The 24952-nt window shown below is 39.4% G+C and overlaps 1 protein-coding gene across 1 annotated transcript in view; it reads left to right on the forward strand.

The window, feature by feature from the left end:
• The first annotated feature begins 1803 nt into the window (after positions 1 to 1803).
• LOC126267089 (transcription termination factor, mitochondrial) overlaps positions 1804 to 24952 on the forward strand; it is a 35695-nt gene continuing 12546 nt past the window's right edge. Inside the window, exons 1-3 of the mRNA XM_049971957.1 lie at positions 1804 to 2350; positions 20500 to 20675; positions 20763 to 20859. Coding sequence (XP_049827914.1) covers positions 1936 to 2350; positions 20500 to 20675; positions 20763 to 20859 — 688 coding nt within the window. The 5' untranslated portion in view covers positions 1804 to 1935. The remainder of the gene's footprint in view (positions 2351 to 20499; positions 20676 to 20762; positions 20860 to 24952) is intronic.

Raw genomic sequence — 24952 nt, forward strand, 5'->3', positions numbered from 1 at the left:
AGCAAAATAACTGATGATGGTCAAGGTAGAGAGGATATAAAGTATACTGGCCATGGCAAGGAAAGCGTTTCTGAAGAAGAGAAATTTGTTAACATCTAGTATAGATTTAAGAGTCAGGAAGTCTTTTCTGAAAGTATTTGTATGTAGTGTAGCCATTTATGGAAGTGAAACATGGACGATAAATAGTTTGGACAAGAAGAGAATACAAGCTTTCGAAATGTGGTGCTACAGAAGAATGCTGAAGATTAGCTGGGTAGATCACATAACTAATGAGGAAGTATTGAATAGGATTAGGGAGAAGAGAAGGTTGTGGCACAACTTGACTACAAGAAGGGATCAGTTGGTAGGACATGTTCTGAGTCATCAAGGGTTCACCAATTTAGTATTGGAGGGCAGCGTGGAGGGTAAAAATCGTAGAGGGAGACCAAGAGATGAATACACCAAGCAGATTCAGAAGGATGTAGGTTGCAGTAGGTACTGGGAGATGAAGAAGCTTGCACAGGATAGAGTGGCATGGAGACCTGCATCAAACCAGTCTCAGGACTGAAGACCACAACAAAAACAACAACAACATGTTTCTATATTTATTTCGCTTTACTGAGGATGTACTTTCTCAGGCAACTTAAAAATACATTGCAGGTTTCACGAATTATTTTAGATAATAGAAATAGGGATACAGCAGAACTGAATTTGACGTCCTCTCACCTTTTTCCACTGGATATTAACCGTAATGTACCAACAGCCTCTCCTCACTGCATACAGCCTCTTTTATGACTATATCCATTTATGTTAAGAACTTGTTGATGATGTTCAGCACAATCGAAATGCATATTTTACCCATTTTTAGATAATTACGCATGTCATGAGCTCCCACTTGCTTACGAAACAGATCATGTGTGAATTTCTTTTTTGCATTAGCAACTACTTTGCCAACACGTTTCTCACGGCTCCTTTTGGGCTTTTTGCCAGTAAAACAGCCAAGGCACAGCCTAGATAGTTTTTGTTTCTGTGTAAAACCAAAGGGAAACAGGTAAAACATGTACTCAAATAACTTACGGTAAACAAATCACAACAATAGGGCGGCTCTGTAGTCACTGAGTGCTGTTGGTCGGGATGTGTGTAGGCTGCCACGAAATTGGTCGGGCCGTCGGTTGGCCGATAAATTTGTGCGTGTGTAGTGGCAGAAGGCAATGTTCACTCAATATATATTTCTATTCTATGTCTCGGACACGAGATGGTTTCCAATGATTGGTCTAAAAATAACTAACACGCTGTCTCGAGAATTGCAATGTCTGCCACAAAGACCACTGGAAAGGAAAACTGCACAGGATTTGAAGAAAGCATCCTTTATGTTTTGTCACAGAATTCTTCAACAGTGAGCAAAGTTATTAGGGAAAATAATATTGATTTCATCTGTTACATATGTTATTGCTGTGAACAATTTTCTTCATATGTTATGTGAAAAACTGTAAAAACTTATTTGTTTGTATGTAATTTTGACACAGTCCGTCCAGTCATGACTGACAAACTACGCAGATCTAGTAATGAATAAAGTGATAAATTGGTCCAAGTGTCGAGCCATGGGATACACCGTACCTAATAGTTCCTCACTTTGATTTTATTGTTTTACATTATCAGTTTCGAGCAGCAAAACATGGGAAGTGACATAAGGATTTGTATTTGTGACAATAATACATGGAGTTGAAGGCGTTCAAATATCAATGTTGTATTGACAAAGTCGAGAGACCAAACACTAACGATCAATCGATATTTTATCGATGTACGAGGAAGACATCTAAACTCTATGGTCATAGTGACACGAAACTCATCTCTGATTTGTTATTGTTTTCAGTTAATATCTGTTTTGTATATAATTGTGTAGTCACTCGTTAGTGTTAGTATGCCAGATGATTCTGTATTTTTGCAAGAAAAACTATGATATGCAATACCTTGTTTAGATTATTACGTCTTAGCAGAACAGCTGACTTTCAGTGTCTTCATAGTGAAAGGCTTTTAGGGTCTTTCGTTTCCAAGAAGGGCGATGCGACAAGATCAGTCGGGAACATAAGATGTCATGTTAGTTTTAATATTGATACAGATGAGGAATTTAACAGTGATTACATTTCTGTTGTCGATAAGAATTATGAATCACGCAAAATTTTCTGTGTTAATAAACTGAAAGACATATTTGAAATATCCACGGATGAGGCAGAAAATATTTACGAATCCCATCCATATTTACATAAACTAAGCCCTGCAACAATACAGAATAATGCAGAAAAAGCGCAGGCGCAAGGATTACAGAAATCTGTTTTGCAAAACAACCCTTGGCTATTGACATTTGAGGAAGGTAAAGTTATTTTTTCCTCATTTTCTTCTACCTTGTGTAGTAATCAAACATATGTGTACGGTACAGAAAGATGGCATACTTCTTAGTTCAACATCTGTTTCTTTCAAAGGTCGTGAAAATGTACGTGAGGTCTGGATGTGAACCTACGCTCTTATCAAATAATTATCATGGTTTACTAAGTGATCCTAAACACGGGTTCAATTTGCTTGTTTCCTTTCTTATTATCAAATTGTGATCACTTCAGAGCCCTTGATTAGGCTATTGTATAAACTCAACTGTACAATATAAATTTCGCTGTGGAACAATTTTGAGTTAATAGCATGCATAAGTGCTTAACTAACGTTGAATTGCAGTTCAGTGCACAGTGTCGTTACTGCATTTCTAACACATTGGTCTTTCACATCTTAAATCACTTTTAGCTGCACTCATTACATGTTTACATAGCGTTGCTACTGGCTGTACAGAAGCAGGATGGAACAGTGTTATTCTTTTGAATACTGAGACTCTTTGGAATCTGTTATAATGATGTTGCGGACAAGCAAGATATCATTGACATCATGTGATCTCACCATGCGGGCGTTTGTGTCACTGGTGAGTTGGAAAGTCATATGTAAGAGAGAGACAGAGTCAGGAAACGAAAGAAGATAAACTTTAATCACCCAATTATAGTACACTTCCATCTAGTTGTGCGGATGACATGATTTCATGTCAGCATCCCATTGTATAGAGCATTTTCCTACAACCCGTGCCTTCCCGCTGCAGAATTAAATGCATCTAATGTCTCAAAAACAGGGCACCATATTTTAACTGAATGATGTGTGTTTGTTGATGAGAGAGTATTAGTTTGACTTCAAATATGCAATCTATTTTAAGTGGTGCTAGGATGAGAGACAAATCCTCCCTGTGTTGTCATGGAGCAGACTTCAGTGATTGGCTCCTTCTTGTTGTTTATGTTATCGCTCAACCAACCACTTGCCTATGAGAAAGATTTTGAGCTTTTATACAGCTAATCGTAATTTCTCAAAGTAGATTAATATTTGTTATTAGTAATATTGTAATTATGATTGAAGGTGACAACATGTGGTTTGTGGCGTACACACAGTCATTCACATGTTTATTCTTTGTGTTAATATATTTATTTTCTCAATTGTAATTACTTAAGAAATAATCTTTTAGATATTTTAGGCCCACTTGTCCAACTTAATTTTGAACCTCAGACTATCTTAATTAGTCAGTGATGCCATTAGTCGAATCTTTGAAAATTTGTTGTCTGTGCAGGTCATGCATACAAAAGGCTCACCACATTTTCTCAAACATTGATGTTATAACACTGAGCGTAAAATTACCAATATAGTTCAATGGTTTACAGCCACAGAAACCTTATTGATTAAGAAAGACTTATTTGCTCAGTTCACAAAATGCTTACATTAATTTTCACCAAGGGTACCGTCCGTCCCCCGCTGAGTGGTCAGTGCAACAGACTGTCAATCCTAAGGGCCAGGGTTCGATTCCTGGCTGGCTGGGTTGGAGATTTTCTCTGCTCAGGGACTGGGTGTTGTGTTGTCCCAATTATCATCATTTCATCCCCATCGACAAGCAAGTCGCCAAAGTGTCGTCAACTTGAAAGACTTGCACCAGGCGAACGGTCTACCCGATGGGAGGCCGTCGTTACATGACATTATTATACCTAGGGTACTGATGACCAAGATGTTGAATGCCATGAATAGATTAGTTTACAAACTGCACAACCACAGCCTGTGTAGTGATGGCTGTTTGAGATGTGGTGAATGCCCGTATTTGTTATTAAAAATATTGTAATTATGCTTGAAGGTGACAACATGTGGTTTGTGGCATACACACAGTTATTCACATGTTTATTCTTTGTGTTAATATATTTATTTTTTCAATTGTAATTACTTAAAAAGTAACCTTTTACAAATTTTAGGCCCACTTGTCCTACATAATTTTGAACCGCAGACTATCTTCTTGACATACAAAACCAAATCACTTTGAACTGTGCTCCACTATCATGGTGAGTTGTACATTGTTATGCAGGACATTTAGATGTTCTAAGGCTGTCATTTACTACTACTGAATGTAGGACCGCATAACACATGGGTTGGCAAAACATCTGAAAATGCCAGTGGATTTGTATTTGCATTTTCCTTGACTTCCTCTGTTGTGTATTTAGCAATATTTGTCATACTCAAAGTATGTTTACTGTACTTTACTTCCTGAGAGTCAGGATTTTAGCCACTCTTGTGCTTTTCTATGTACATCAGTTAATGAGCCACTCAAAAGGATTCTGATGTCTAATGCTTTCTTTGAAAAATATTCAGTATGTGTTCAGAAAAGAAAACATATCTCATAAGCTTTATCCACAATTTTTTATTTTCATGTTTTAGTTGACCAGACACGCTGCAGTGTAATATCTCTAACTCAATAAATGAAGATCTCTGCCCTACGAGGCAGTGGGATTTAGTATCTCTGTACACTTGTAATGCTTGCATGTGTTATGTGTATGTGCTTACTAATAAATAGTGTGGAAGTCATATCTCAATTCTGTGTCACTATGCTACCATCACAGTGCAGTGCCCCACTTCCCACAGTGGTGACCCACAATTTCCACAGCATGCTGTGATTTTGCTGTTAACTCGACAGTTTTCCATGCCGGTTACGCTACTGAGAATGCTGCTGTTACAACCCCTCTGTTTCTTCAGCAATGTCAGCATCATCTCTCAAGAAGTGCTTGTGAATTCCACAAACAACCTGTACGCAAAATTGCTAAATATCTGCCAAGGCTTGAATGACACTACAGTCCCAGGTGACATAGCATCAATGCCTTAATTGTTCGCCACATATTCAAACCTATCTCGCATCGCCACCAATACCGAGGAGTGAACCATGCCATGACAAGTGTTGAATTTACTGAATGACTTCATGTTAAACATTCCAGACTTGACACCAAGTGAATCTATTCCTGGTATTTCAGACAAAAGTGCACCAGAGAATTACAGTAAACAATAGCTGCTTGCCTCTGCAACAAACATTGATCTTAGTGCCTTTGACTTTCACACGGGGCGAAACGTTGTGCATGAATATTATGACACTCACAGAAACGAGCTGAACCATATGGAAACTTCCCACAGTGCCGTTACGGTTGAACAACAGTGGTCCATGCCATACCAATCCATCCACCTGCCAAAAGACCGCGTTATCCAAGTTCCAACTGTTGTGACTAAACATGAATTCCTTGAAATGAATTATGACATCAGTCATATCCCACACCGGGCATCACAACTGACTTGCTTCTGGTCCAGCACTCTGCTTTGGATTTGCATCATCCACACCCACCACCAAAACCAACTATTGACTCTGAGGACACATTTTTTCAACCTTGCCTCGGCAAAGTCAGATACTACTGCCTTCCAGTTCCATTGATGTCACTCCTAAGTCAGCCACACTGCAAATGACTGCATGTCTGCATGATTTCCATGAGATATAGACAGTGCCACTGGAAAATATATGGACCATGCCTTCCTTCTTTATGGTGGCAGAACCTAATGCACACACTCACGTGCATTGTCTGCCACCTCAGATATCTGACATTGAGAAATTCATATCTACAGCGTCAGCTCTGGAACTTCACTCACACAGGCGGCCATTCTTCAAATAGGCGGCCATTTATCAAACAGCCACCCGAGTTCTACTTACATTGTCACATGACACCAACACCACTCATGCTGCGACAGGGCCCACCTCATCACGTGCCGTCCTACATCGAGCCGTATTTCCTGCCTGTCTTGTGCACTGATGCTCCTGTGTCTCCCATGCTGTGCCATGCCCACCTCACTATGGTGCCTTACAATCACACCACTGACAGCCATCATTCTGTCCAACACTGTCTGAAACGACCATTGTCCCACATGGATTCTTCCATGATGTGGTTTGCCCTCAGCAACTGTTTCATGTCAGCCAGTGGCATCATGGGTGACGGCGAGAAGTTTGCCACTCTTCTTAACGTGCTCAGAGCAAGTGCGGGCCTTATTAGCAACTTGTGCTGCTGCTGTGGACACTTCTTAGGTTGATAAAGCATCCCAACCCCCACTTAAGTGCATTCCTAAGGCAGTGTCGTGTGACATTAACAGCAATGGTGAATCATGTCATCTCCTGCTTCCTGGACTCACTCCATGCTTCCCCATTAGACCCCACGCAGTATGCGCCGTACAGGACAGTACTGTCCACCCCATTACAACCATACCGGCACACTGTCTATCACCACCCCTGCCATCTAGGTCCCCACAAACGTAAGGTGCCTAATCCCACAGTGTACAAACTTTTGCAAGCTGCCATAGTAGAGCCGTCAGGCAGTACTTGGGCTTCCCCAGTTAAGCTAGTTCCTAAAAGAATGGTACTTGGCACCTATGTGGCAGCTACCACTACATCAACGCCTATACAAACATTGACAGCTACTCCATTCTGAAATTGTGCGATTTTTCCCATGTCTTGTCTGGGGCCAAAATTTTCAGCATCGTTGATTGTAAAACAGCCTTCCTGCAAATTCTGATGGCAGATGAAGGCATACTAAAAACAGTGATAATCATGCCATTCGGTCTCTCTGAGTTCCTGTACATGTTATACCGACTAAAAAATATGGCACAGACATGGCAAAGATTTATTGGTAGTGTACTGTTCAATTTGTCTTTATGTTGTGCCTGTCAAGATGACATAATTTTTCCGCAAAATGAGCAAGACCATGTCAACTATGAGTGTATCACCCTCGATAAACTGGCCTCTCATGGGGCCCTGATAAATGATGACAAGTGCCAACTTCAGCAGTCCTGTGTGACCTTTGTTGGACACCACATCGATGCATCTGGGGTTCATTCTGTTCCTTAGAAAATTAACCAAATATGCCTCCTTCCACCTCCTAACAACTAACAAGAGCTGCCTAGGTTTTTGCGAGTCATAAATTTCTACAGGAACCAACTGCTACACACCACTGTGACTTTGCTATCACTCACCCAAGCATTCCACAGCAGAAATACATCTGGTAAACGATGCCTTGATTGGACACCGCAAATGCAGGCAGCATTCGACAAAATAAAAGAACACTTCTTACATGCCATGGCCCCCACCCACCCATCTCCCAACGAATATCTAATTATCACGTCTGATGATAGAGGTCACATGATCGGGGCTGCTTTACAGCAAGAGATTGATGGAATCACTGAGCTGCTCAGGCTTTTCTCCCACAAACGTACCGACACCCAGAAAAAAATGGTTCACATTTGAACATGAACTACTAGCCATACATGAAGCAGTTCATCACTTTGAAGATGATATTGATGAGAGACCCCTTACCATGTATACAGACCATCACCGATTGGCACACACATTCCTCAACCCGTCAGCGGATTCTGTATCCAGGAGAGATGTCTTAGCATGGTTCACTACTGACGTGCCGTACTTTAAAGGTGCTGGTAATATTGTGGCGCGCAGCTACCTCTGCCCAAATGGACTTGGGTAGAATCAAAGATCCAAAAACAGATGCTGATCTCCACAGCTTGTTTAACAAACCAAACACCAGACTCAAATTGCAGCAACACATGCATGACAATTTTTGACCTCCATAACCTTCCACATTCGAGTGTGCACCCTACTGTGTGCCTCGTCAGTTAATGGTTTGTCTGGCCAAACATTAAAAAGGATTGTGCCATGTGGACCAGGATTTGCATTCCATCCCCGCAGGCAAAAACCAGCCACCACACACAGCACCCCTTTGGTAAATTCCTGACTCCAAAGGGGCAGTTCCAGCGCATCCATGCTTTCATTGTACAGTCACTCCCCAAATCGTGTGGGTACCATTGCATTCTGTTATTGATAGATCGCGTGACACAATGGGCGGAGGCCATGCCCATTTTTGACATATCGGCAGAGACAGTGGCAAAAATTGTCATCAACAGTTGGAGTGCCAGATTTGGCTGCCTGGCCTCCTCAACCTCAAATCAGAGTCAGCAGTTTGAATCCTAACTCTTCAGTGACTTATGCCACGTATACGGATGGCCCTGGTTTCACACAACCGTCTACCACCTGCAATCCAGCGGCCTTGTGGAACAATGGCATTGGGCAATGAAAGCTACTCTCATGTGCCACTCAGAATCATGGATGGAGGCCTTTCCATGGATTGTGTTGGGCACTCACATGACACACAAAGATGACCTTGATGCATCACTCATTGAAGTACTATATGGTGAGCCTCTCAGTGTATCCACTAAATTCGTAGCACATGAAATGGTCCCCATAGAGCAAGACTTACCACATGTAGTGGCACTTGTGTGGACACATATACAAAACATCCATGTGTCATCCCCTCCCATCACATGCCACTACGAATTTTTATTCATAAAGACGTGGCCAAGTGTTCTCATGTGATGTTGCATACAGATGAAGTGAAATCCAACCATTTGCAGCACCATACTGATTGTTGAAACATGATACAAACACTTTTGATATCATATTTGCTGGAAAACAAACAATAGTGTTGGTGAACCAGCTTAAATCGGCATGGTCTTCAGTGGACCTGTCACAACCGACACTCCCCACCCCAATGCCTCCTATCCATCTGTTGGTCAATTTCCAGTTGTGTATGAATCTGCACAATTTTCTGCCTGATGGCATATCACATCACGTTACACAATACCAACCTCATGATTACCACTACCTACATGGATAGGTGGTCTTGTGCAAACACTGTCGCACACAGTTTTTTGCACACCACTCCTGCCCCACCAGAAGTTAGCATGGCAGGACTCAACTCCTGTTTTTCACCAGATGATACACTGACCATCACCACCCATGGCTTTCAACGCTGCCAGCTTCACAATGCCTCCTGTGGATGCAGCATTGCAGGGCAATGCTGCCAACATGCCTCCCGCTTCAAATGCTGCCACCGAGACTACTTGCTTATCTGCTTACACCGGCAGTGGCAACCCATTAATTGCATAACCAATATTGCACTTTGGCCTGCATCTTGACACCCCCGCCCCCACCCCCCTGTCCCCCCTCCTGGTGTACCTTGCTGACTATGACAAGTCTTTCTTCACACCCACCATCATAAAGCTGCCTACATCACTTCAGACAGATGATGCCCTGTTGCAGGCTTTTTCCTCTGCACTGTTGGGGGGAGGGGAGACCTCTGTGGTGGCGTAGCTTCTCTGACTCCGTGAACGAGAATTGCTGCCCTCTGAGATGGTGGGAGTCAGTATGCTCTGTTCACTCATAACGCTTACACATGTTATGTATATATCCTTACTAATAAAATAGTGTGAAAATCATATCTCAGTGCTGTGTCACAATTCCACTATTACACAACTGATACCCCACTTCCCTCATTCACTTGATCTCTTTATAAGTACCACCATTCAGTTACCACCATCCCAATTTTATCCACGAATGGTTAGTTTCCTACAAAATATTGATACATTTACTGCTCAGGTGTGTTTTTTAATTGGTTGAAGATGCCTTTCTGTTATTTTTCAATGTCCGCTGCCAATTTGTGGCTTCTGCTTGGAATGTACGAATGTAATAATGAAACTTGTCTTCTGTTGCCAGGTTTTTTGTCTATATCAAAAGTTTCATTGCGTAATCTACATGAACAGTTTCATCACATACCTATTGTATAATGGGTGTCTCAGCAGGAGTGGTCAGTATTCAGGGATATAATAGGAATGATCATTCAGGGCAAAGAAATCTAGTAAACATGGGCTTTAAAATCATGCCTTAAGAGCGTTGAGCACTTCTTTGTCTCCAATACTATGAAACAAGTCTCCTCTACTGCTATAACTATTTGTTTTCCATATTGAATTGCGGAGGGTCAAGGACCAAAACAAGAATTTTTTTTTTTTTTTTTTTTTTTTTTTTTTGAGTAAACATGGACTCAAAAAATGCATCCTTTAAGAGCTGTGAGCTCTTGTTCAGTAGAAGAGATCTGCTTACAGTAGTGAAGGTGAACAAGTGGTCATAACGCTTAAGGTATGTGCTTTAAATACCATGTTTACTGGACTTTTTTGTGTAGGTTCATACTACTCCCTCCCAAAATATGGAAAACAAAGAGCTTGCAGTAGAAGAGATTTGTTTAACAGTATCAAAGATAAAGAAGTGCTCATAGCTTGTAACGTGTGCATTTTAGAGTCCATGTTTACAAGACTTTTTTGCTTTGAATGACCATTGCTGTCATATCCTTGAATATTGACAATTCTTCCTGGGACTCCCTGTATTCTGCACTAAATATTATTCAGGATATATTTGTTATTTCCAGAACGTATGAATTTATCATTTCTGTTAGATGAATTATCATCTGCAAAATGTATAATACATAGGAGTAACTGAAAGTGATGTCTACTGGTAATTGTAAGAAAAAAAGTTATGTTTGAACAGAAAATTTGTGCACCAATAATTGTGTATTGTTGAATACATCTACAGTTCCATGTATATAATAATATCGAAAAATCTATGAATTTCTTCAAGCTTTGTTTATTTACAGCAATTTATGTACACACTTTAAATTACATAGTTGCTACCTAAAAACAGCACAGCATATCTGTTGCTTTCAGTTACAGTAAAAGGATAATATTGAAAATCTGTAGGATACAAGGAATCATATGTATTTTTTCCATTACAACACAACACAACATCTTTCAGACAAATGTCGCTGACATCAAGCTGTTACACAGTGACTCTAGATTGATTAACATCTGCACTGAAACCACTAGACCTCTTACCATCACTAATACCAGTAAAGTGTTGTCATTGTTACCACTGTTTATCGAAATAAAAATATGATTATTCCAATGTGCTCTGTAATTCTCCATCAGCAAAATCAGTTGTTTATGGGCATTATATTTTCATGAGATACTTGTAGTGTGGGATTCGTCTATATTAAAACCATTTATGTCATGTAACACAGATCTCACTTTCCATAACAAAACTTAAATTAGCAGTCTATATTGTGGTGTATATAGAGGACACTTTACTTTGAATTATTGGAAACAGTAACATGGTTCAAATTAAATTATGAAAAATTAAAAATCTTAAATAAGGTGTTGTATCTGAATTCTTGTGTACTTGTATTAATTCAATCAAGATAACAAATTAATGTGCAGGACAGTAAGAAATATGCAACAAGTAGAACTCAGAAACCACTGCTGTAACCACGGGTCAGCTGATAATATACCACCAATCCACGATTGCACCTACAGGCCACATGACATCCAGATTGTATACAACATTGTGACTGTGTTGCAAACATGCTATCCAAAGATTTTATTTCTTGTGATCTTCACTCCAAAGACTGCTTGTCCATCCTGTGCGAGCATCTTCATCTTTGACTAATTGCTGCAACCTACAGCTGTTTGAATCGACTTACTGTATTCAAGCCATGATCTCCCTTTACACTTTACAGTGCACCCCCCCCCCCCCTCCCCTCTACCTAGCCTCCACACAGGCGCACACTTCTTTTTCGCATTAGGAAACTGATGATTCTTTGCTGCCTTGTGATGTGTCCATCACATAGTCAAATTGTGCCACAAATTTCGTTTTTCTCAAATTTGATACCTTCCTGTTCATTATGCAACAACAATGGAAATTCCTGGATGGAACAACATGTAAAATAAAGGAAAGGCAACCACTCACCTATAGCTAACTGATGTGTGGCATATAGCAATTCACAACAGGACCTGTTTGTAATAGCTTTTGAGCTCTTGCTCTTTCTCTAGTAGAAGCATACACATTCACGCACACAACTACATGGACTCCGAAACTCACATGCCTGTGGCCACAACAAGACTGATGATTGGTTATAGACCGCAATTACTTGGACAGATGGAGGTGGGGAGGGGCTAGGCAAGAATGCATGAAGTGAGCAGGGTGCAGTGGGATAGTGCGAGACAGGCCTTTTCTTAGGTGACACAATGACAGTGGTTGCGCAACAAGATGGGAGGAGTTCAGAGACTAGAGCATATAAGATTTAGGTAGAGGGAGGAAAGGGATGGGAGGAAAGGAGGAAAGGGGAGGAAGGTCGAGATGAGGAGCAGGCAGGGAGGTAAGTGATAAAAGTAGAAGGGTGGGAAAAGGGGGGGGGGGGGAGAAAATATATGCTTGCTTGGAGGGGTAGGAAGGATAGTAGGAGAAATCAGTATATGATCTGCATGGGGAAGCATTATTGTGGACAGAAGAAAAAATTAACAGAGGTTTAAGCCAGGAGAATTGTGAGAGTGCAGTGCAAGATATGCTGGAGAGACAATTCGCAGCTGCATAGTTCACAGAAACTTATTACTGGAAGAGAGTATCCAAATGACCCGCATAGTAAATCAGCTATTGAACTCATTTGTGTTGTGGTATGCAGCGTGTTTGGCAACTGGATGGTCAAGTTTGCAGTTTGCCATGCTTTGGCAGTGGAAAATAATGTGAGTAGACAGTTGGTAGACAGTAGAATGCTGCACAGTAACTGCAGCGTAGCTGATATATAACATTGCTGCTTTCACATGTGGTCCTGCATTTTCAGGCAGGAAATGCCTGTAACTGGACTGCACTAAGAGGTGGTGGATGGGTATTCGGGTCATATCTCTCACCAGGGTTGACCACAAGGGATTGATCTGTTGGGTGGAGGATTGGAATAGGGATGAACAAGAATATTCTGTTGGTGGGTAGGCAGTGGAATACAACTGTGGGTGATGTGGGTAAGATTTTGAGTGGGGTACCTCTAATTTCAGTGCACAAAGAGGTAGTTGAACCCTTGGTGAAGGTTGTGGTTGAGCTTTTCAAGTACGGGGTGATACTGAGGGATCACAGGAGTGGTGTGTGGAGCCAGGTTAACAGGTTTACTCGTGTCAGAGGAGTAGATGGTACAAGAAATCTGTTTATGTGTGAGCTGGATGGGAAACAGTCTGTCAATAAAGGCACTGGTAAGCTTATTGGGACATTTCGACAACTCCTGCTTTCCACTGCAGATGTGGTGTCCATCAGTGGCGGGGCTATATGGAAGAGACTTTTTGATATGGAATGGATTAAAGCTGTCAGAGTAGTGGTACTGTTGATTACTGGTATGCCTGATATGAAAAGACTTATTTATGGAGTCATCTGAGAGATAGACATTGACATCTAGGAAGGTGACTAGTTCAGTTGAGAAGGACCAGGTGAAGTGAATGTGGGAATAGGTGTTCATGTTATGGAGGAAAGTGCAAAGGTTGTCCTTGCCATGAGTCCAGATCACAGATATGTCATAAGTGATTCTAAACCAGACTAGGAGTTTTAGGTGTTGACTAGAGATGTATGTTTTCACCAGGTCATCCATAAATAAGTTGGCATGAGATGGGACCATGCAACTATCCATGACTCTACCAGAGGTTTGTTTATAGATTTGGTTTTTGAAAGTGAAGTAATTGTGGGTCATGATGTGGTTGGCTAGAAGGGTTTGGAAAGGGTTGTTGGGGTGATGTCAGGAGGATATTGCGAAAGGTAGTCTTCTTTGGGAACATCACATCCACAGTGACCAAGAAGGAGTCTAGTAGTAACTGTTGGGTTTGTAGAGTTTGGGGAGTAGGCAGAAGCTAGGAGTGCATGGGGTTGATGGTATGAGGAGGGAAATGGATTCAGGTGTCAAGTTTGGGATGGACTTAAGGTCTTGGAGGAGCTCTGGAGGTCATGTTGGTCTTCTGAGATGGTGTCATGGTTGTATGGTTTGTATTTCAGGAAGTTGAAGGAGACCCTCAGCCTCATAATCGCTATGAGTTATGATCACTGTGGCGAAGCCTTTGTCTAAGGGAAGGATGATAAGATCTGGATTGATTTCCAGGTTGTGGATAGCAGAGTGTTCCATAGGAGTGATGTTGGGCTCACTGGGAGGGATTTAGGAAAGGAAGGTGAGGCCAGGATGGAAGTGAGGAATTTCTGAAAGATTACCAGGTGACACCTGTGTGGAAGGGAAGGTGGTTCACAGTTGGAGGGAGGTAGGAACTGTTTTAAACAAGGTCCAGTGTGGGGTTTTGGTGACTGTTATCAGTAAGGTGTGCAATGAAGAAATGTATTTGCTATGGAGAATGAATAGGGAGAAGAAGATCCTTTACAAGTCTGGCATGGATGAACTTAGGTTTAGGGCTAGAGGTGAGGCAGTTTATGGGATGGTTGTTGAGGAGCAGTGTGTTTCATGGAGGGTGGAGCAAGTTTTTGGGAATGTGGAAGCCAAAATATGTCAATAAGGCATGTTTGAGTAGCCACGAAGGGTTGGCTGTGGGGTGAGGGTTGGGGGGGGGGGGGGGGGGAGGGTTAGATAAGCGCAGTAAGCTTTTTCTTGGCTATAGACAATTCAGTGTGGGCATATGACAAGAGTAGCTCAAGAATAGCGTTCAGAAAGTTGTGGTCACAGACTAAATGTGTTTTGCAAAAGGAGCAAAGTCTATGAAGTATGGTTTGACCTTGGATTGTATGATTCTGAAGGACCAGAGTGGAGAGGGTGAGGGACTGATGAAACTGGAAATGGTGAAGGCTCTTGGAGTAGAATGTGCAACAGCCTGAGACACCAGTTTTAATTCTAGGCCCATTAGGTGGGATACCACATGCCAGACAAGATTTCAGAAACAGGATGTGTGATTGGAATTTTGCTGGGGCAAACGAGAATATTTTGGTGGAGGTAGAATGAGCAAGGATCCATGGTTGGATGGTTCGGAGATAAAAGGAGTGACTGAAAACATAGTTAATCAACTACCACCTCCTCATCTCATGTGTCCTTCCCTATGCCGTCCCCACCTCCATCTGCCCAGGCAACTGCTATCAACAGTTGATAGTACGTCTTACTGTGGCCATGAGTGTGTGTGTGTTCTGGTGTCTGTGTGGTTGTGTGCGTGACCGTGTGTGTTTCTACAAGAGAAACAGCCAGAGCTCGAAAGCAAGTATGAATAGTTTTCTGTTGTGTGTTTATACGTGCCACACATGAGTCATCTATAAGTGAGTGGTTACCTTTCCTTTATTTTACATACCTTTTCATTAGTTATTTGATGTACCCATCTAATCTTCAGCATTCTTCAGTAGCACCATATATCAAAATCTTCTATTCTTTTCTTATTTAAACTGTATATTGCTCATGTTTCATATCTGTAAAAGGCTTCACTCCACATAAATGATTTCAGAAAAGAGCTCCTAACATCTAAATTTCTTTTTATCTAGAAAACTTTTCGTGGTTTTCCAGTTGTGATGGTTTTCCTTTTTTATTTCTCCATTTGTTGTCCTCAGTGTTGATGTACTCTGTTGTGCTACTGGCTGAAAAATGGGGTGTGTAGGTACAACACTACTTTAAATAATGTAGCTGACAGCTCCACAGTTGTGTTTCACAGTAGTTTACTTTCACTGTTCACAATTCCCCAATAATACACAGTTATATATGGCCAGTGTACTGTTATTTAAACTTCCTATAAGCCTCATTAATAGTTTGCAGACAAACCGCCACATACTGCTACAGTAGTTTACTACTGTACATCTATGAGCAGTAAAAACTTAACCACAAAGTTCACAGTTCTTGAAGAAAAGAAAGGTTTGTGTGGAGCAGACATTGTCATTGTTTTAACACATGACATAATTGTGTAACACTTATTTCACAGTTAAGTTGAAGCATTGTTGTTCTAACCAACATAGGTTTCTCGCCTGAAACTTGGCTGTGGACTGACTGTCTCGGGACCAAAAATCGAGCCCTTATATATCCTTACAACAATAGGTACTGAAGCTACACATTGTTTGAAGTTAAATTTACAGAAATTACAATAAAACTTAACTCATTAAATTAACTGAATACATAAAAAAATTGGTTCTTTTTAACAGTTTCTTCTACTACAAGGGTTAAGCCAAATTATTTGTTTAAATCATGAAACTAACATATATAGTTATGCAAACAATACTTTTGACGAAACTTTGAATTACTTTGGAATTAATTAAGGGCTGACTTTGCTAACAAGTTTTTGAATAGAGCCAAATAGATCCTTTAAGAATACTATTAGTTGTTCCTCCAAATGTTTATAATTAGTACAGATTTATATTTGTTTATACGTCAACAATAGAATTTAAGTTATGATGCATTTACTGATTTCACACTATAACAACAGTATTAACTAGGAAAATAGTTGAAATAAATTAGAAACTCAATTACATCCATAAAACCAAGCACAAAATTAGATCTGGTTTTATGTTCTTTAAAACTGAGGGCCAACTTTTCTCTTTTATGATAATGCAGATTATACACACATATGTTCATGGTAATTAGTTAAAAGTGAAAAAAATGAATTTTAAGGAGGCAGATGGTAAAACAAGAGGGGAAGTAAAAATATCCCAGCTTGCTTCGTCACACAGCCTTAAATTATATATCCTCTCTACTTCTGCCATTAACAGTTATTTTGTTGTCCATTGATTCTGTACAAGTATAGATAACTTTTTGCTCTATGTGTTTTATCCCTGCTACTTTCAGAATTTCAGAGAGTATTCAAGTCAGCATTGTCAAAAGTGCTCTCTAAATTTATTAAAGCAGTAAATACAGGTTTGCCATTACTTAGTTTATCTTCTAAGATATCTCACTGGGTCAGTATTCTCTTGTGCATTCCCTCATTTCTATGAAACATGAACTGATCTTGTACCTTATATATATAAATAATTTATGTCAGTATTATGGAACCATGAGTTATTAAACTTGTGGTTGTGGTAATACACCTAACAGCACCTTTCTTCTTTGGAATAGGAATTATTACATTCTTCTTGAAGTCTGCAGGTGTTTCACTGTCTCATATATCTTTCATACCAGATGGAATAGTTCAGTAACAGCTCCAGGGGGCTCAGTAATTCTGAGAGATAGTCGTTGGCTTTATTGGCATTGTTTGACTTTCAGTGCTTGTCCAGATTCTTCCCAGACTATCATCTCTGCCATCTCATCTTCATTTCCACCCTCTTCCCTTTCTATAATACCACCTTCAAGTTAATTTCCCTTGTGTGGTCCTTCTATATACTCCTTCATCCTTTCAGTCTTCCCTTCTTTGCCTAGTACAGGCTTGTCATCTGAGCTTTTAATTTCCAACCAGTTGTTTTTCTTTTCTACAAAGTCTCTTTAATTTTCCCATAGTCATGCCTCTACTCCCTTTTATTTCGCATGCAACCCTTCTTGCTTTGTCATTTTGCTCTTCCTGTCATTTTTAAGGTGTCGGTATTCCAATTTGCAGTTTTATGTTTTCTCCTTTCACCAGTTGTATATAACATGTCATTTGTTATCCAAGGATTTCCAGCTGATCTTGTCTTTTTGCCTGTATGATCCTCTACTGCCTTCACTATTTCTTCTCTCCAAGCTATCCTTCTATCTTCTACTGCATATCTTTCCCCTCTTTAATTTAATTTTTGCCCAATTTTATGGTTCTTTCAGTGTATCCAGGTTCCATCTCCTTAATTTCATACATTTCTGCAGTTTCTTCAGTTTTAATCTACAATTCACAATCAATACTTTATGGTAAGAGTTCACATCTGCCCCTAGACATATTTTACAGTTTAAGATTTACTTTCAAAATCTGTGTCCTACCAGTGTGGAATGTATTTGAAAACTTTTGGTGTCTCCACGTCTGTGCCATGTATACACCGTCTTTCAGGTTTCTTAAACCAGTGTTGGCAATTCTTAAATTGTCCTCCTCTTTTGTGATTCTTAAACCAAGGTTTGCAATGCTTAGATTGTGGTCTGTGCAAAATTCTGCAGGTGGATTACCATTTCATTTCTCTCCCTCAGACCGTATTCTCCTGTGTTTCCTTTCTATCTTTTTCTACTATAAAATTCCAGTCCCCCATCACAATTAAATTTTCATCTCCCTTAACTATATGATTAATTTCTTTTATCTCATTGTACATCCCTTTAATCTCTTCATCATCTGCTAAGGTAACTTTCATATAAACTTGTGCTATTGTTGTGGGTATTTGCTTCATGTCTGTCTGGGTTACAATTACACTTCTCTGTGCCTTTTTTTAATAGTTTACTTGTATGTTTATTTTATTATTAATTATTAGACCTATTTCTGCATTACCCTTATTTGGTTTTGTATGTATAACTCTGTCTTCACCTGATCCAAATCCTATTGTTCCTGCACAGCAACTGCACTTTTAAGTTCTCTAACCTACCTACTCAGTGTGTGGTCAAACATTTCATACTCCAAACTGTAGTGTGCAAGTGTGATTTCTGCTGATGACAACATCCTCCTGAAAGGTCTCCACTTGGAGATCTGAATGAGGGGACTATTTTATCTACAGAATATTTCACCAAGAGGATGCTATCATCACTCAGCCATAGAATAGCAAGGCTATGTGGTTAGTATTCTAAGACTAGATCAGTCAGTAATCCAGAATCGTGCCCCTGCTACTTCTATAAACACCACTGCCTCTCTTTGGGAACAACAGATTAGTCTAGCCTCTCCATAGGTACTTCTCTGATTTGGTTGCACCTATGGTATGGCTATCAGTTTCATGGAGGTATGCAAGCTGACATACCTTGGTGAGGTCTACAGTTCTTGTGAGAGCTCCTGCCTGCCAGTGGGTAGAATGAGTCCTGCATGCAGCATTGCCAGAGGGCTGCATAGCAGTCAGTTTATTAATGGTAGTGCCTAATTTACTGATTTCTTCATATTGTTGTTTTGCATAACAACTTAATATGTGAATAAGGCAGAAATGAAATACAGCAGAAACCAGTTCCTGCTCAGCTCATCAATATCCACTCCTACTACATTTTCCTAATGATAAAACAGAACTGTCACCATTTCTTGTCAAAGTGTTGAAATAGGATATTCTGTTTTTCTCCAGAAACCTGGAACATCTGGTGTAATAGGCTCACATGGACACAAAATAAGGAAGTATTGTTTTCCCCCTCTATTGATGCTTTGTGGACATCATGTTGTAGTAAGGAAGAAATGAGGTTTTGAGGATCTTTGGTAATCATGCTCAGGCATTAGCAGTTCAACATCCAGATTAGGTAGAGACTTAGAGACTAATGAGGTGACAGCATAAGCCGTGGAAGTGACCAAGTAGGAGCAAACTTGTGTATCACTCAGAAAATTGTCCATTATTCTGAAACTTATACTTGCATCAAGCTTTAATAAATAATGAAGTTACTCAGCTACAAATCACTTAATTCCAAAACTATGTTGAATGCATTTCTGTTGGGGAAACTATGCCCTGCTGCAGAAGATCCTAAGTTCCCTAAAACTAAGGTTGTTATTATAACATTTTAAAATTAATGGAATTCAAGAAATATGTTCTTGTAGAGAAGACTGTGGATCACTGCCTTGTTAAATAATTGTAATTGATTTTCCATGAATTTTTTTCAAAGCCTTTGAGGTGAATGCTTGGATATATCCTAACAATATGTCATGACTGCCATTTTCCTTATATGCTGATCATTTTTAGTAAATTAAAATTCACATGTTATATAGGCACAGTCATCTGAAAACAGTTTCTGTTTAAGTCAAGAGAGAGAGAAAGTCTCAGAAGCTTCGTTATTGAATTATAATTGGGGACTAGAGAAATATTCATAGTCTCATTATGATTTCCTTGGTTTTCTGATGTAAGATATCTCTCTTTCATGTTTATTGATATTACTTTACTTCATTGTCTTTTCGGGTTTCCTGTAGAAACTTTTGTTAAGTATAGCATCTCATTTCATTCATTAATTAATTAATTTATTTTACTTTTTTACATGCTGTATAATTTTCCTTTATTTCTATTTCTCTCTTTCTAGCCCTCCTCCCCGCCCATGCAAAACATAAACCCCTGCCACCAGCATCACCACTGCCACTTTTATTTCTCTGGATTCCAGCTAAAATGCAATTTTTGTTTTTTTATGAATGTCACATTGTGTTTTGCCTAGTAATTTTTCTATTTCTACTGGATTTTTGCAACAGTTTACAGCTAAATAAGGTTGAACAGAAAAATATTTGAGAACAATAACCCACATCTGTTCTTCATTCATTTACATTAAACATCCTGTTACTTTATATGTTTCCAATAACTGATGTGGAGACTAATCTACCCCCTTACTGCAGTCATTTTGTGTTGTGAATCAACCCTCTGGATTTTCAATCTCTCTACAGGAAAACTAAAGTACAGCATACAAATTGTGAAGAGATATCATGAAGACATAAATAAAGTTGTGCCACTCTTGAAAATACCTTTCCACAAGCTAAGAATAATAAAAGAATATGCTCAGAAGGATGACTTGCATTTATCTGAAGGAAGCCGCATCAAATATCTGAGTGAAAAACTTCAGGTAAATGTGACATAATAATTTGAGTTGAACTGAATTCCTGTTTTTCTTTCGTAACCATTCATTCCCTGTACATGTTTTGTTTTTCAGTGCCCACCGTCTGTTATTAGTGAGGCCTTAGTGAAACATGATGTTTTACTGTCCATGCCATTTGTCAAACTCCAAACTGTAATGGACCTCATGCTTGGTAAGCTCTGAAAAAGTTATCTGTCTAATCTATTTTTATGCTGTCAATATTGTGAAAAAGATAGATTGCTACTCACCATGTAGCAGAAATGTTGAGTTGCAGACAGGCACAATAATAATCACACACACACACACACACACACACACACACACACACACACACACACACAACCACAACCACAGTCTCTGGTTATTGAGGCCAGAGTGTGTTGTCTAATTCCAATGAAGGCCTTTTTGGCCTAAGGGTTACTTGTTTGACTGTCTTCTTCTTCTTCTTTTGTGCCCTATCTGTTACTCAAGATCTGACATTTATGTATAAAACCAATCTTTATTTAAATACAGTTGTTTGACACTAATCACCTTCAAAGTATTCCCCTTCAACTTCTACACACCTCTCCCAACACTGCTGCTACTGCTGGAAGCATATCTGGAAAACATCTTTTGGTTTGATTCACAGCTGCTGTAGTGAATTCCGCATAATGTCTTCCTCTGTTCTGACGTCTGGTTTCTTTCACAGTTTTTTGCAGTTGAGGAAAAATCCAGAAATCATTTGGTGCTAGTTCAGTGGGATAGTAAAGCTGTCAAACCACAGCCGTGTTGTGTTTGGTCAAAAAACTCTGAATTAATGGAGAACAGTGAGTGGGTGCATTATTGATGTGAAGGTGCTAAGTGCCCGCTGCCCATAAGTGCAACCATTTGTGTCTCACTGCTTCATGAAGGCAACACAGAACCTTTTGGCAGTACTTACTGATATTAGCACGTTCTGCAGCATGCTCTTCATGGTCCACATCAAAAAAGGTGGACAACATGACGTTAACATTGCTGTGGGTCTGCCTCACGCTTTTGGGACTCGGGGATGATGGATGCTTCTGCTGTAATGACTGGAACTTTGTTTCTGGGTCATACCCATAATTCCAGGACTCATCACCAGTGATGACTGTGTTGAGAAAGTTGGGATTACTTTTCACAGTACTGGCATGTCCTGTGTAACTTCTGAATGAAATTGCTTCTGCTCCATTGTTAGCAGCTTTGGCACAGATTTTGATGAGATCCTACAGAGGTCCAAATGTCCCATGAACATGGAATGAATGGATCCAATACTAATTTTATCCTCATCTGCAAGTTCTCTGATCTTGATTCATCTATCCTGCATCATTAGTGTCCTTATGTGATCTATAAAAACCTCATTAGTGGATGCTGAGGACCTGTCTGAATGTGCTCCACTCTTCACTGATAAGCAGCCATCTTTGAAGTGATTGTACCACTCCTTTATCTGGTGGTACCCCTTGGTTCAATCCCAAACAGGTGTTGAATGTTGAGGATTGTTTCAACTTGAGAATCACTCAGCTTAAAACAAAATTTCATGCAATAATATCATTCCACTTTTTCTCTCATTTTGTCCCCAACACAAAATCCAGCAGCTGCTATTTACAAGTGTTCACTTGCCAACGGTTAGCCAGTGACTAGTTTCTGCAGTCATGTAAAAAATCAGAGATGTAAACATAGAGAATGTGTATGCCCATTACCATTGTTAGTTTCATTAATAAAAATAAAGTCAGACACTTGTTGAACAGCCCAATATTTATTATAGTTTGTCCTACCTTTTCATCTGTAAAATTCTTCTCCATCCGTGGATTTAACACACATATTTGTAGGATTGTTTCCACACTGTTTTGCATGAAACTTAGTCATTATGTCCTATAAGGACAAATCAGAATAAATCTGACATCTCTCTTTCATTCTGAATCTCCAGAACTTCTTCCTCACTTTTCATTTTACATCATCATCTTCACTATCTCCATATAGCAATTGACACCCAGCACCTTCATCCTCTTTCACATATTGTTTATATATATATATAACCCACCTTTTACTTCCTTCAATACGACTTCTAAATTCTTTTTCTCTAAGTTCTGCAATCCTCCACTTCGTCTGCTTTTCCTGCCTTCGTGATCAGATTCTTCCTCTGTTTCATTGTGCATATACTATCTTCCTCATTACTTTGTTCATTGACCCCTTCCACTGATGGTAGTGTATTAAGATGTATATTTAATTCTCTCATATTAGAATTGCCCCATCCCGTGTCACCTTTTCATTTCATGTATATGTTTTTCCTTAGCTATATCATTCCCTCCTTTGTTTTTAGATTTCATTTCTTCATTGTCCTACATTCAAAAGCAGATACAAAATTCTCCTTCCATTCTGAAGATGCTAGTAACCTACAAAGGGTATTTATTTTCCTGTATTCTGTAAGCCTGTACTGTTTTCAACTCTAATCCTTTCATGGTGCGTAGAGTGTAGATCCGTATTGTCACGTAATGGTGAGAGCAATTTACAGCTATAGTTCCTTGACCTCTGCCATATTGCCTAGGTTGTGAAACATTGCAATAACTTCTTGCCATCTCCCCCCCCCCCTTTTCCACTGTTATTAATTCAATATACTCTCATCCTGTTGCCATTGATGTTTTGCCTGCTTCCTACAGTTCTGCACCTACTAGAATCACAATCTGCCCATTACTCTTCCTGTACCAGTTTTTGTGCTTCTTGTAAATAATTAATAAACTTTCTCATATCATCTCTGGAATCTGCAACAATTTTCTGTCTCCAATTAATTGGTAATTTCCTGTCTAAATCTGTTATAATCTGCCGTGGCTCCAATTTAATGGTTAAGTAAGACAGATTTGTTACCTACTTCGAAGCAAATTTCTTTACATTTTTCCCTCTGAGGATTGAAGTGGCCTCCAATACAGAAACTATTTTGCATCTCCATTTGCTTTTCATTACCCCAGTAAATTCATTGAAAAATGCCCCCTTAAACTTTTCCAAAGTTTCACACTGTTTAATGGCAGTAATTCTTCAAGTTCTTGGTCCCAAAAATTATAAAGTAATAAAACCTACCTTTTGTCAGTCAGTGCATAATCTAGACAAAAGGTTTTCAAAATCATTCCAAAAACTAATTTATATGAACATTACCAGTGTGACCAAATGTCACTTCAGATGACACAGTTACAAATTTATATTCAACATTGTTAGTACTTATTCTAATATTCTTCTTTGCATTAGACAGCTTGCTATCCTGTGCATGCAAACTGCTGTGTACAGTATTCACTTGAAAAGTCAACTACAGTAGTTACTAGAACATCCTCATGAGCCAACCATTTTTTTTTTAAATATCCACATTTGTTTCTTTCAGCAGTTATTTTACAATGAAGAATATCATGCTTATTTTTACATAGTAACTTTCTGCTCCATTTTGTGTACATCACCACTTAATATCTCTCCCTTCAATTTCCTTTAATGAGCTGCCTATTTAATAACTTCTTTTAATTCACTTTTTACGTGTTCTGAGGACATTTTACATTTTGTATCAACTTGAGAAACTGCTTCCTTGATTTTATTGCCAAACAGCTGCAAACCTTTTTCCCAAATTTCCTTTAAATCAGAAGCCTCATGTTCTAACTTTTTGCTAACTTCAGGTTTGAAGCTTTAGAATTCACTAGCTAAACAATTTATGTCACCAGATTGTTGTTCAGTTTCCTGATTGATGTTACTAGATCATTGATCAGTTTCATTGATGAGACTGTTAGCCAAATTACTGACGTCATACTGTTGTGTCATTGTGATATTAGTTTTGCAGACATTTCCTTAATGCTTTCCGGGTCATTTTCTTCATGTACCACTTCCTATTTTGTTTTTGCTTTTCAGTGATCACTGCCAATTTAACATCAGCGTCCACTTTTTTTAGCTGCACTCTGATTTGTGGATGCTAAATTAAAACAATTAAAAGCATTTGATCATTGTTTTGTCAAGAGTAAAACTGTACCCCGTAATTTGAGCCACTAATAAGTCTCTATTCCAACTTCAGTCCCTCAACTGGAAATCATTGATTAACCTTTGCAACTGAAACACCATTACTTTCTGTACATACACCATGCCATAGCTCTGAACTGCTACTTTAGTGTACCACATCATTGACCCTTTAGCATTGCTGAATTACTGACAATTTTTTAACACTGGCAAGCACCAAACAAAATAAACTGAACTTATCTTTCATTGTTTGTGGCAGATTAGACATGTTGAACTGCATGCCTGTA

Source organism: Schistocerca gregaria, chromosome 4 (assembly GCF_023897955.1).
Source record: "Schistocerca gregaria isolate iqSchGreg1 chromosome 4, iqSchGreg1.2, whole genome shotgun sequence".
NCBI classification, from domain to species: Eukaryota; Metazoa; Arthropoda; class Insecta; order Orthoptera; family Acrididae; genus Schistocerca; species Schistocerca gregaria.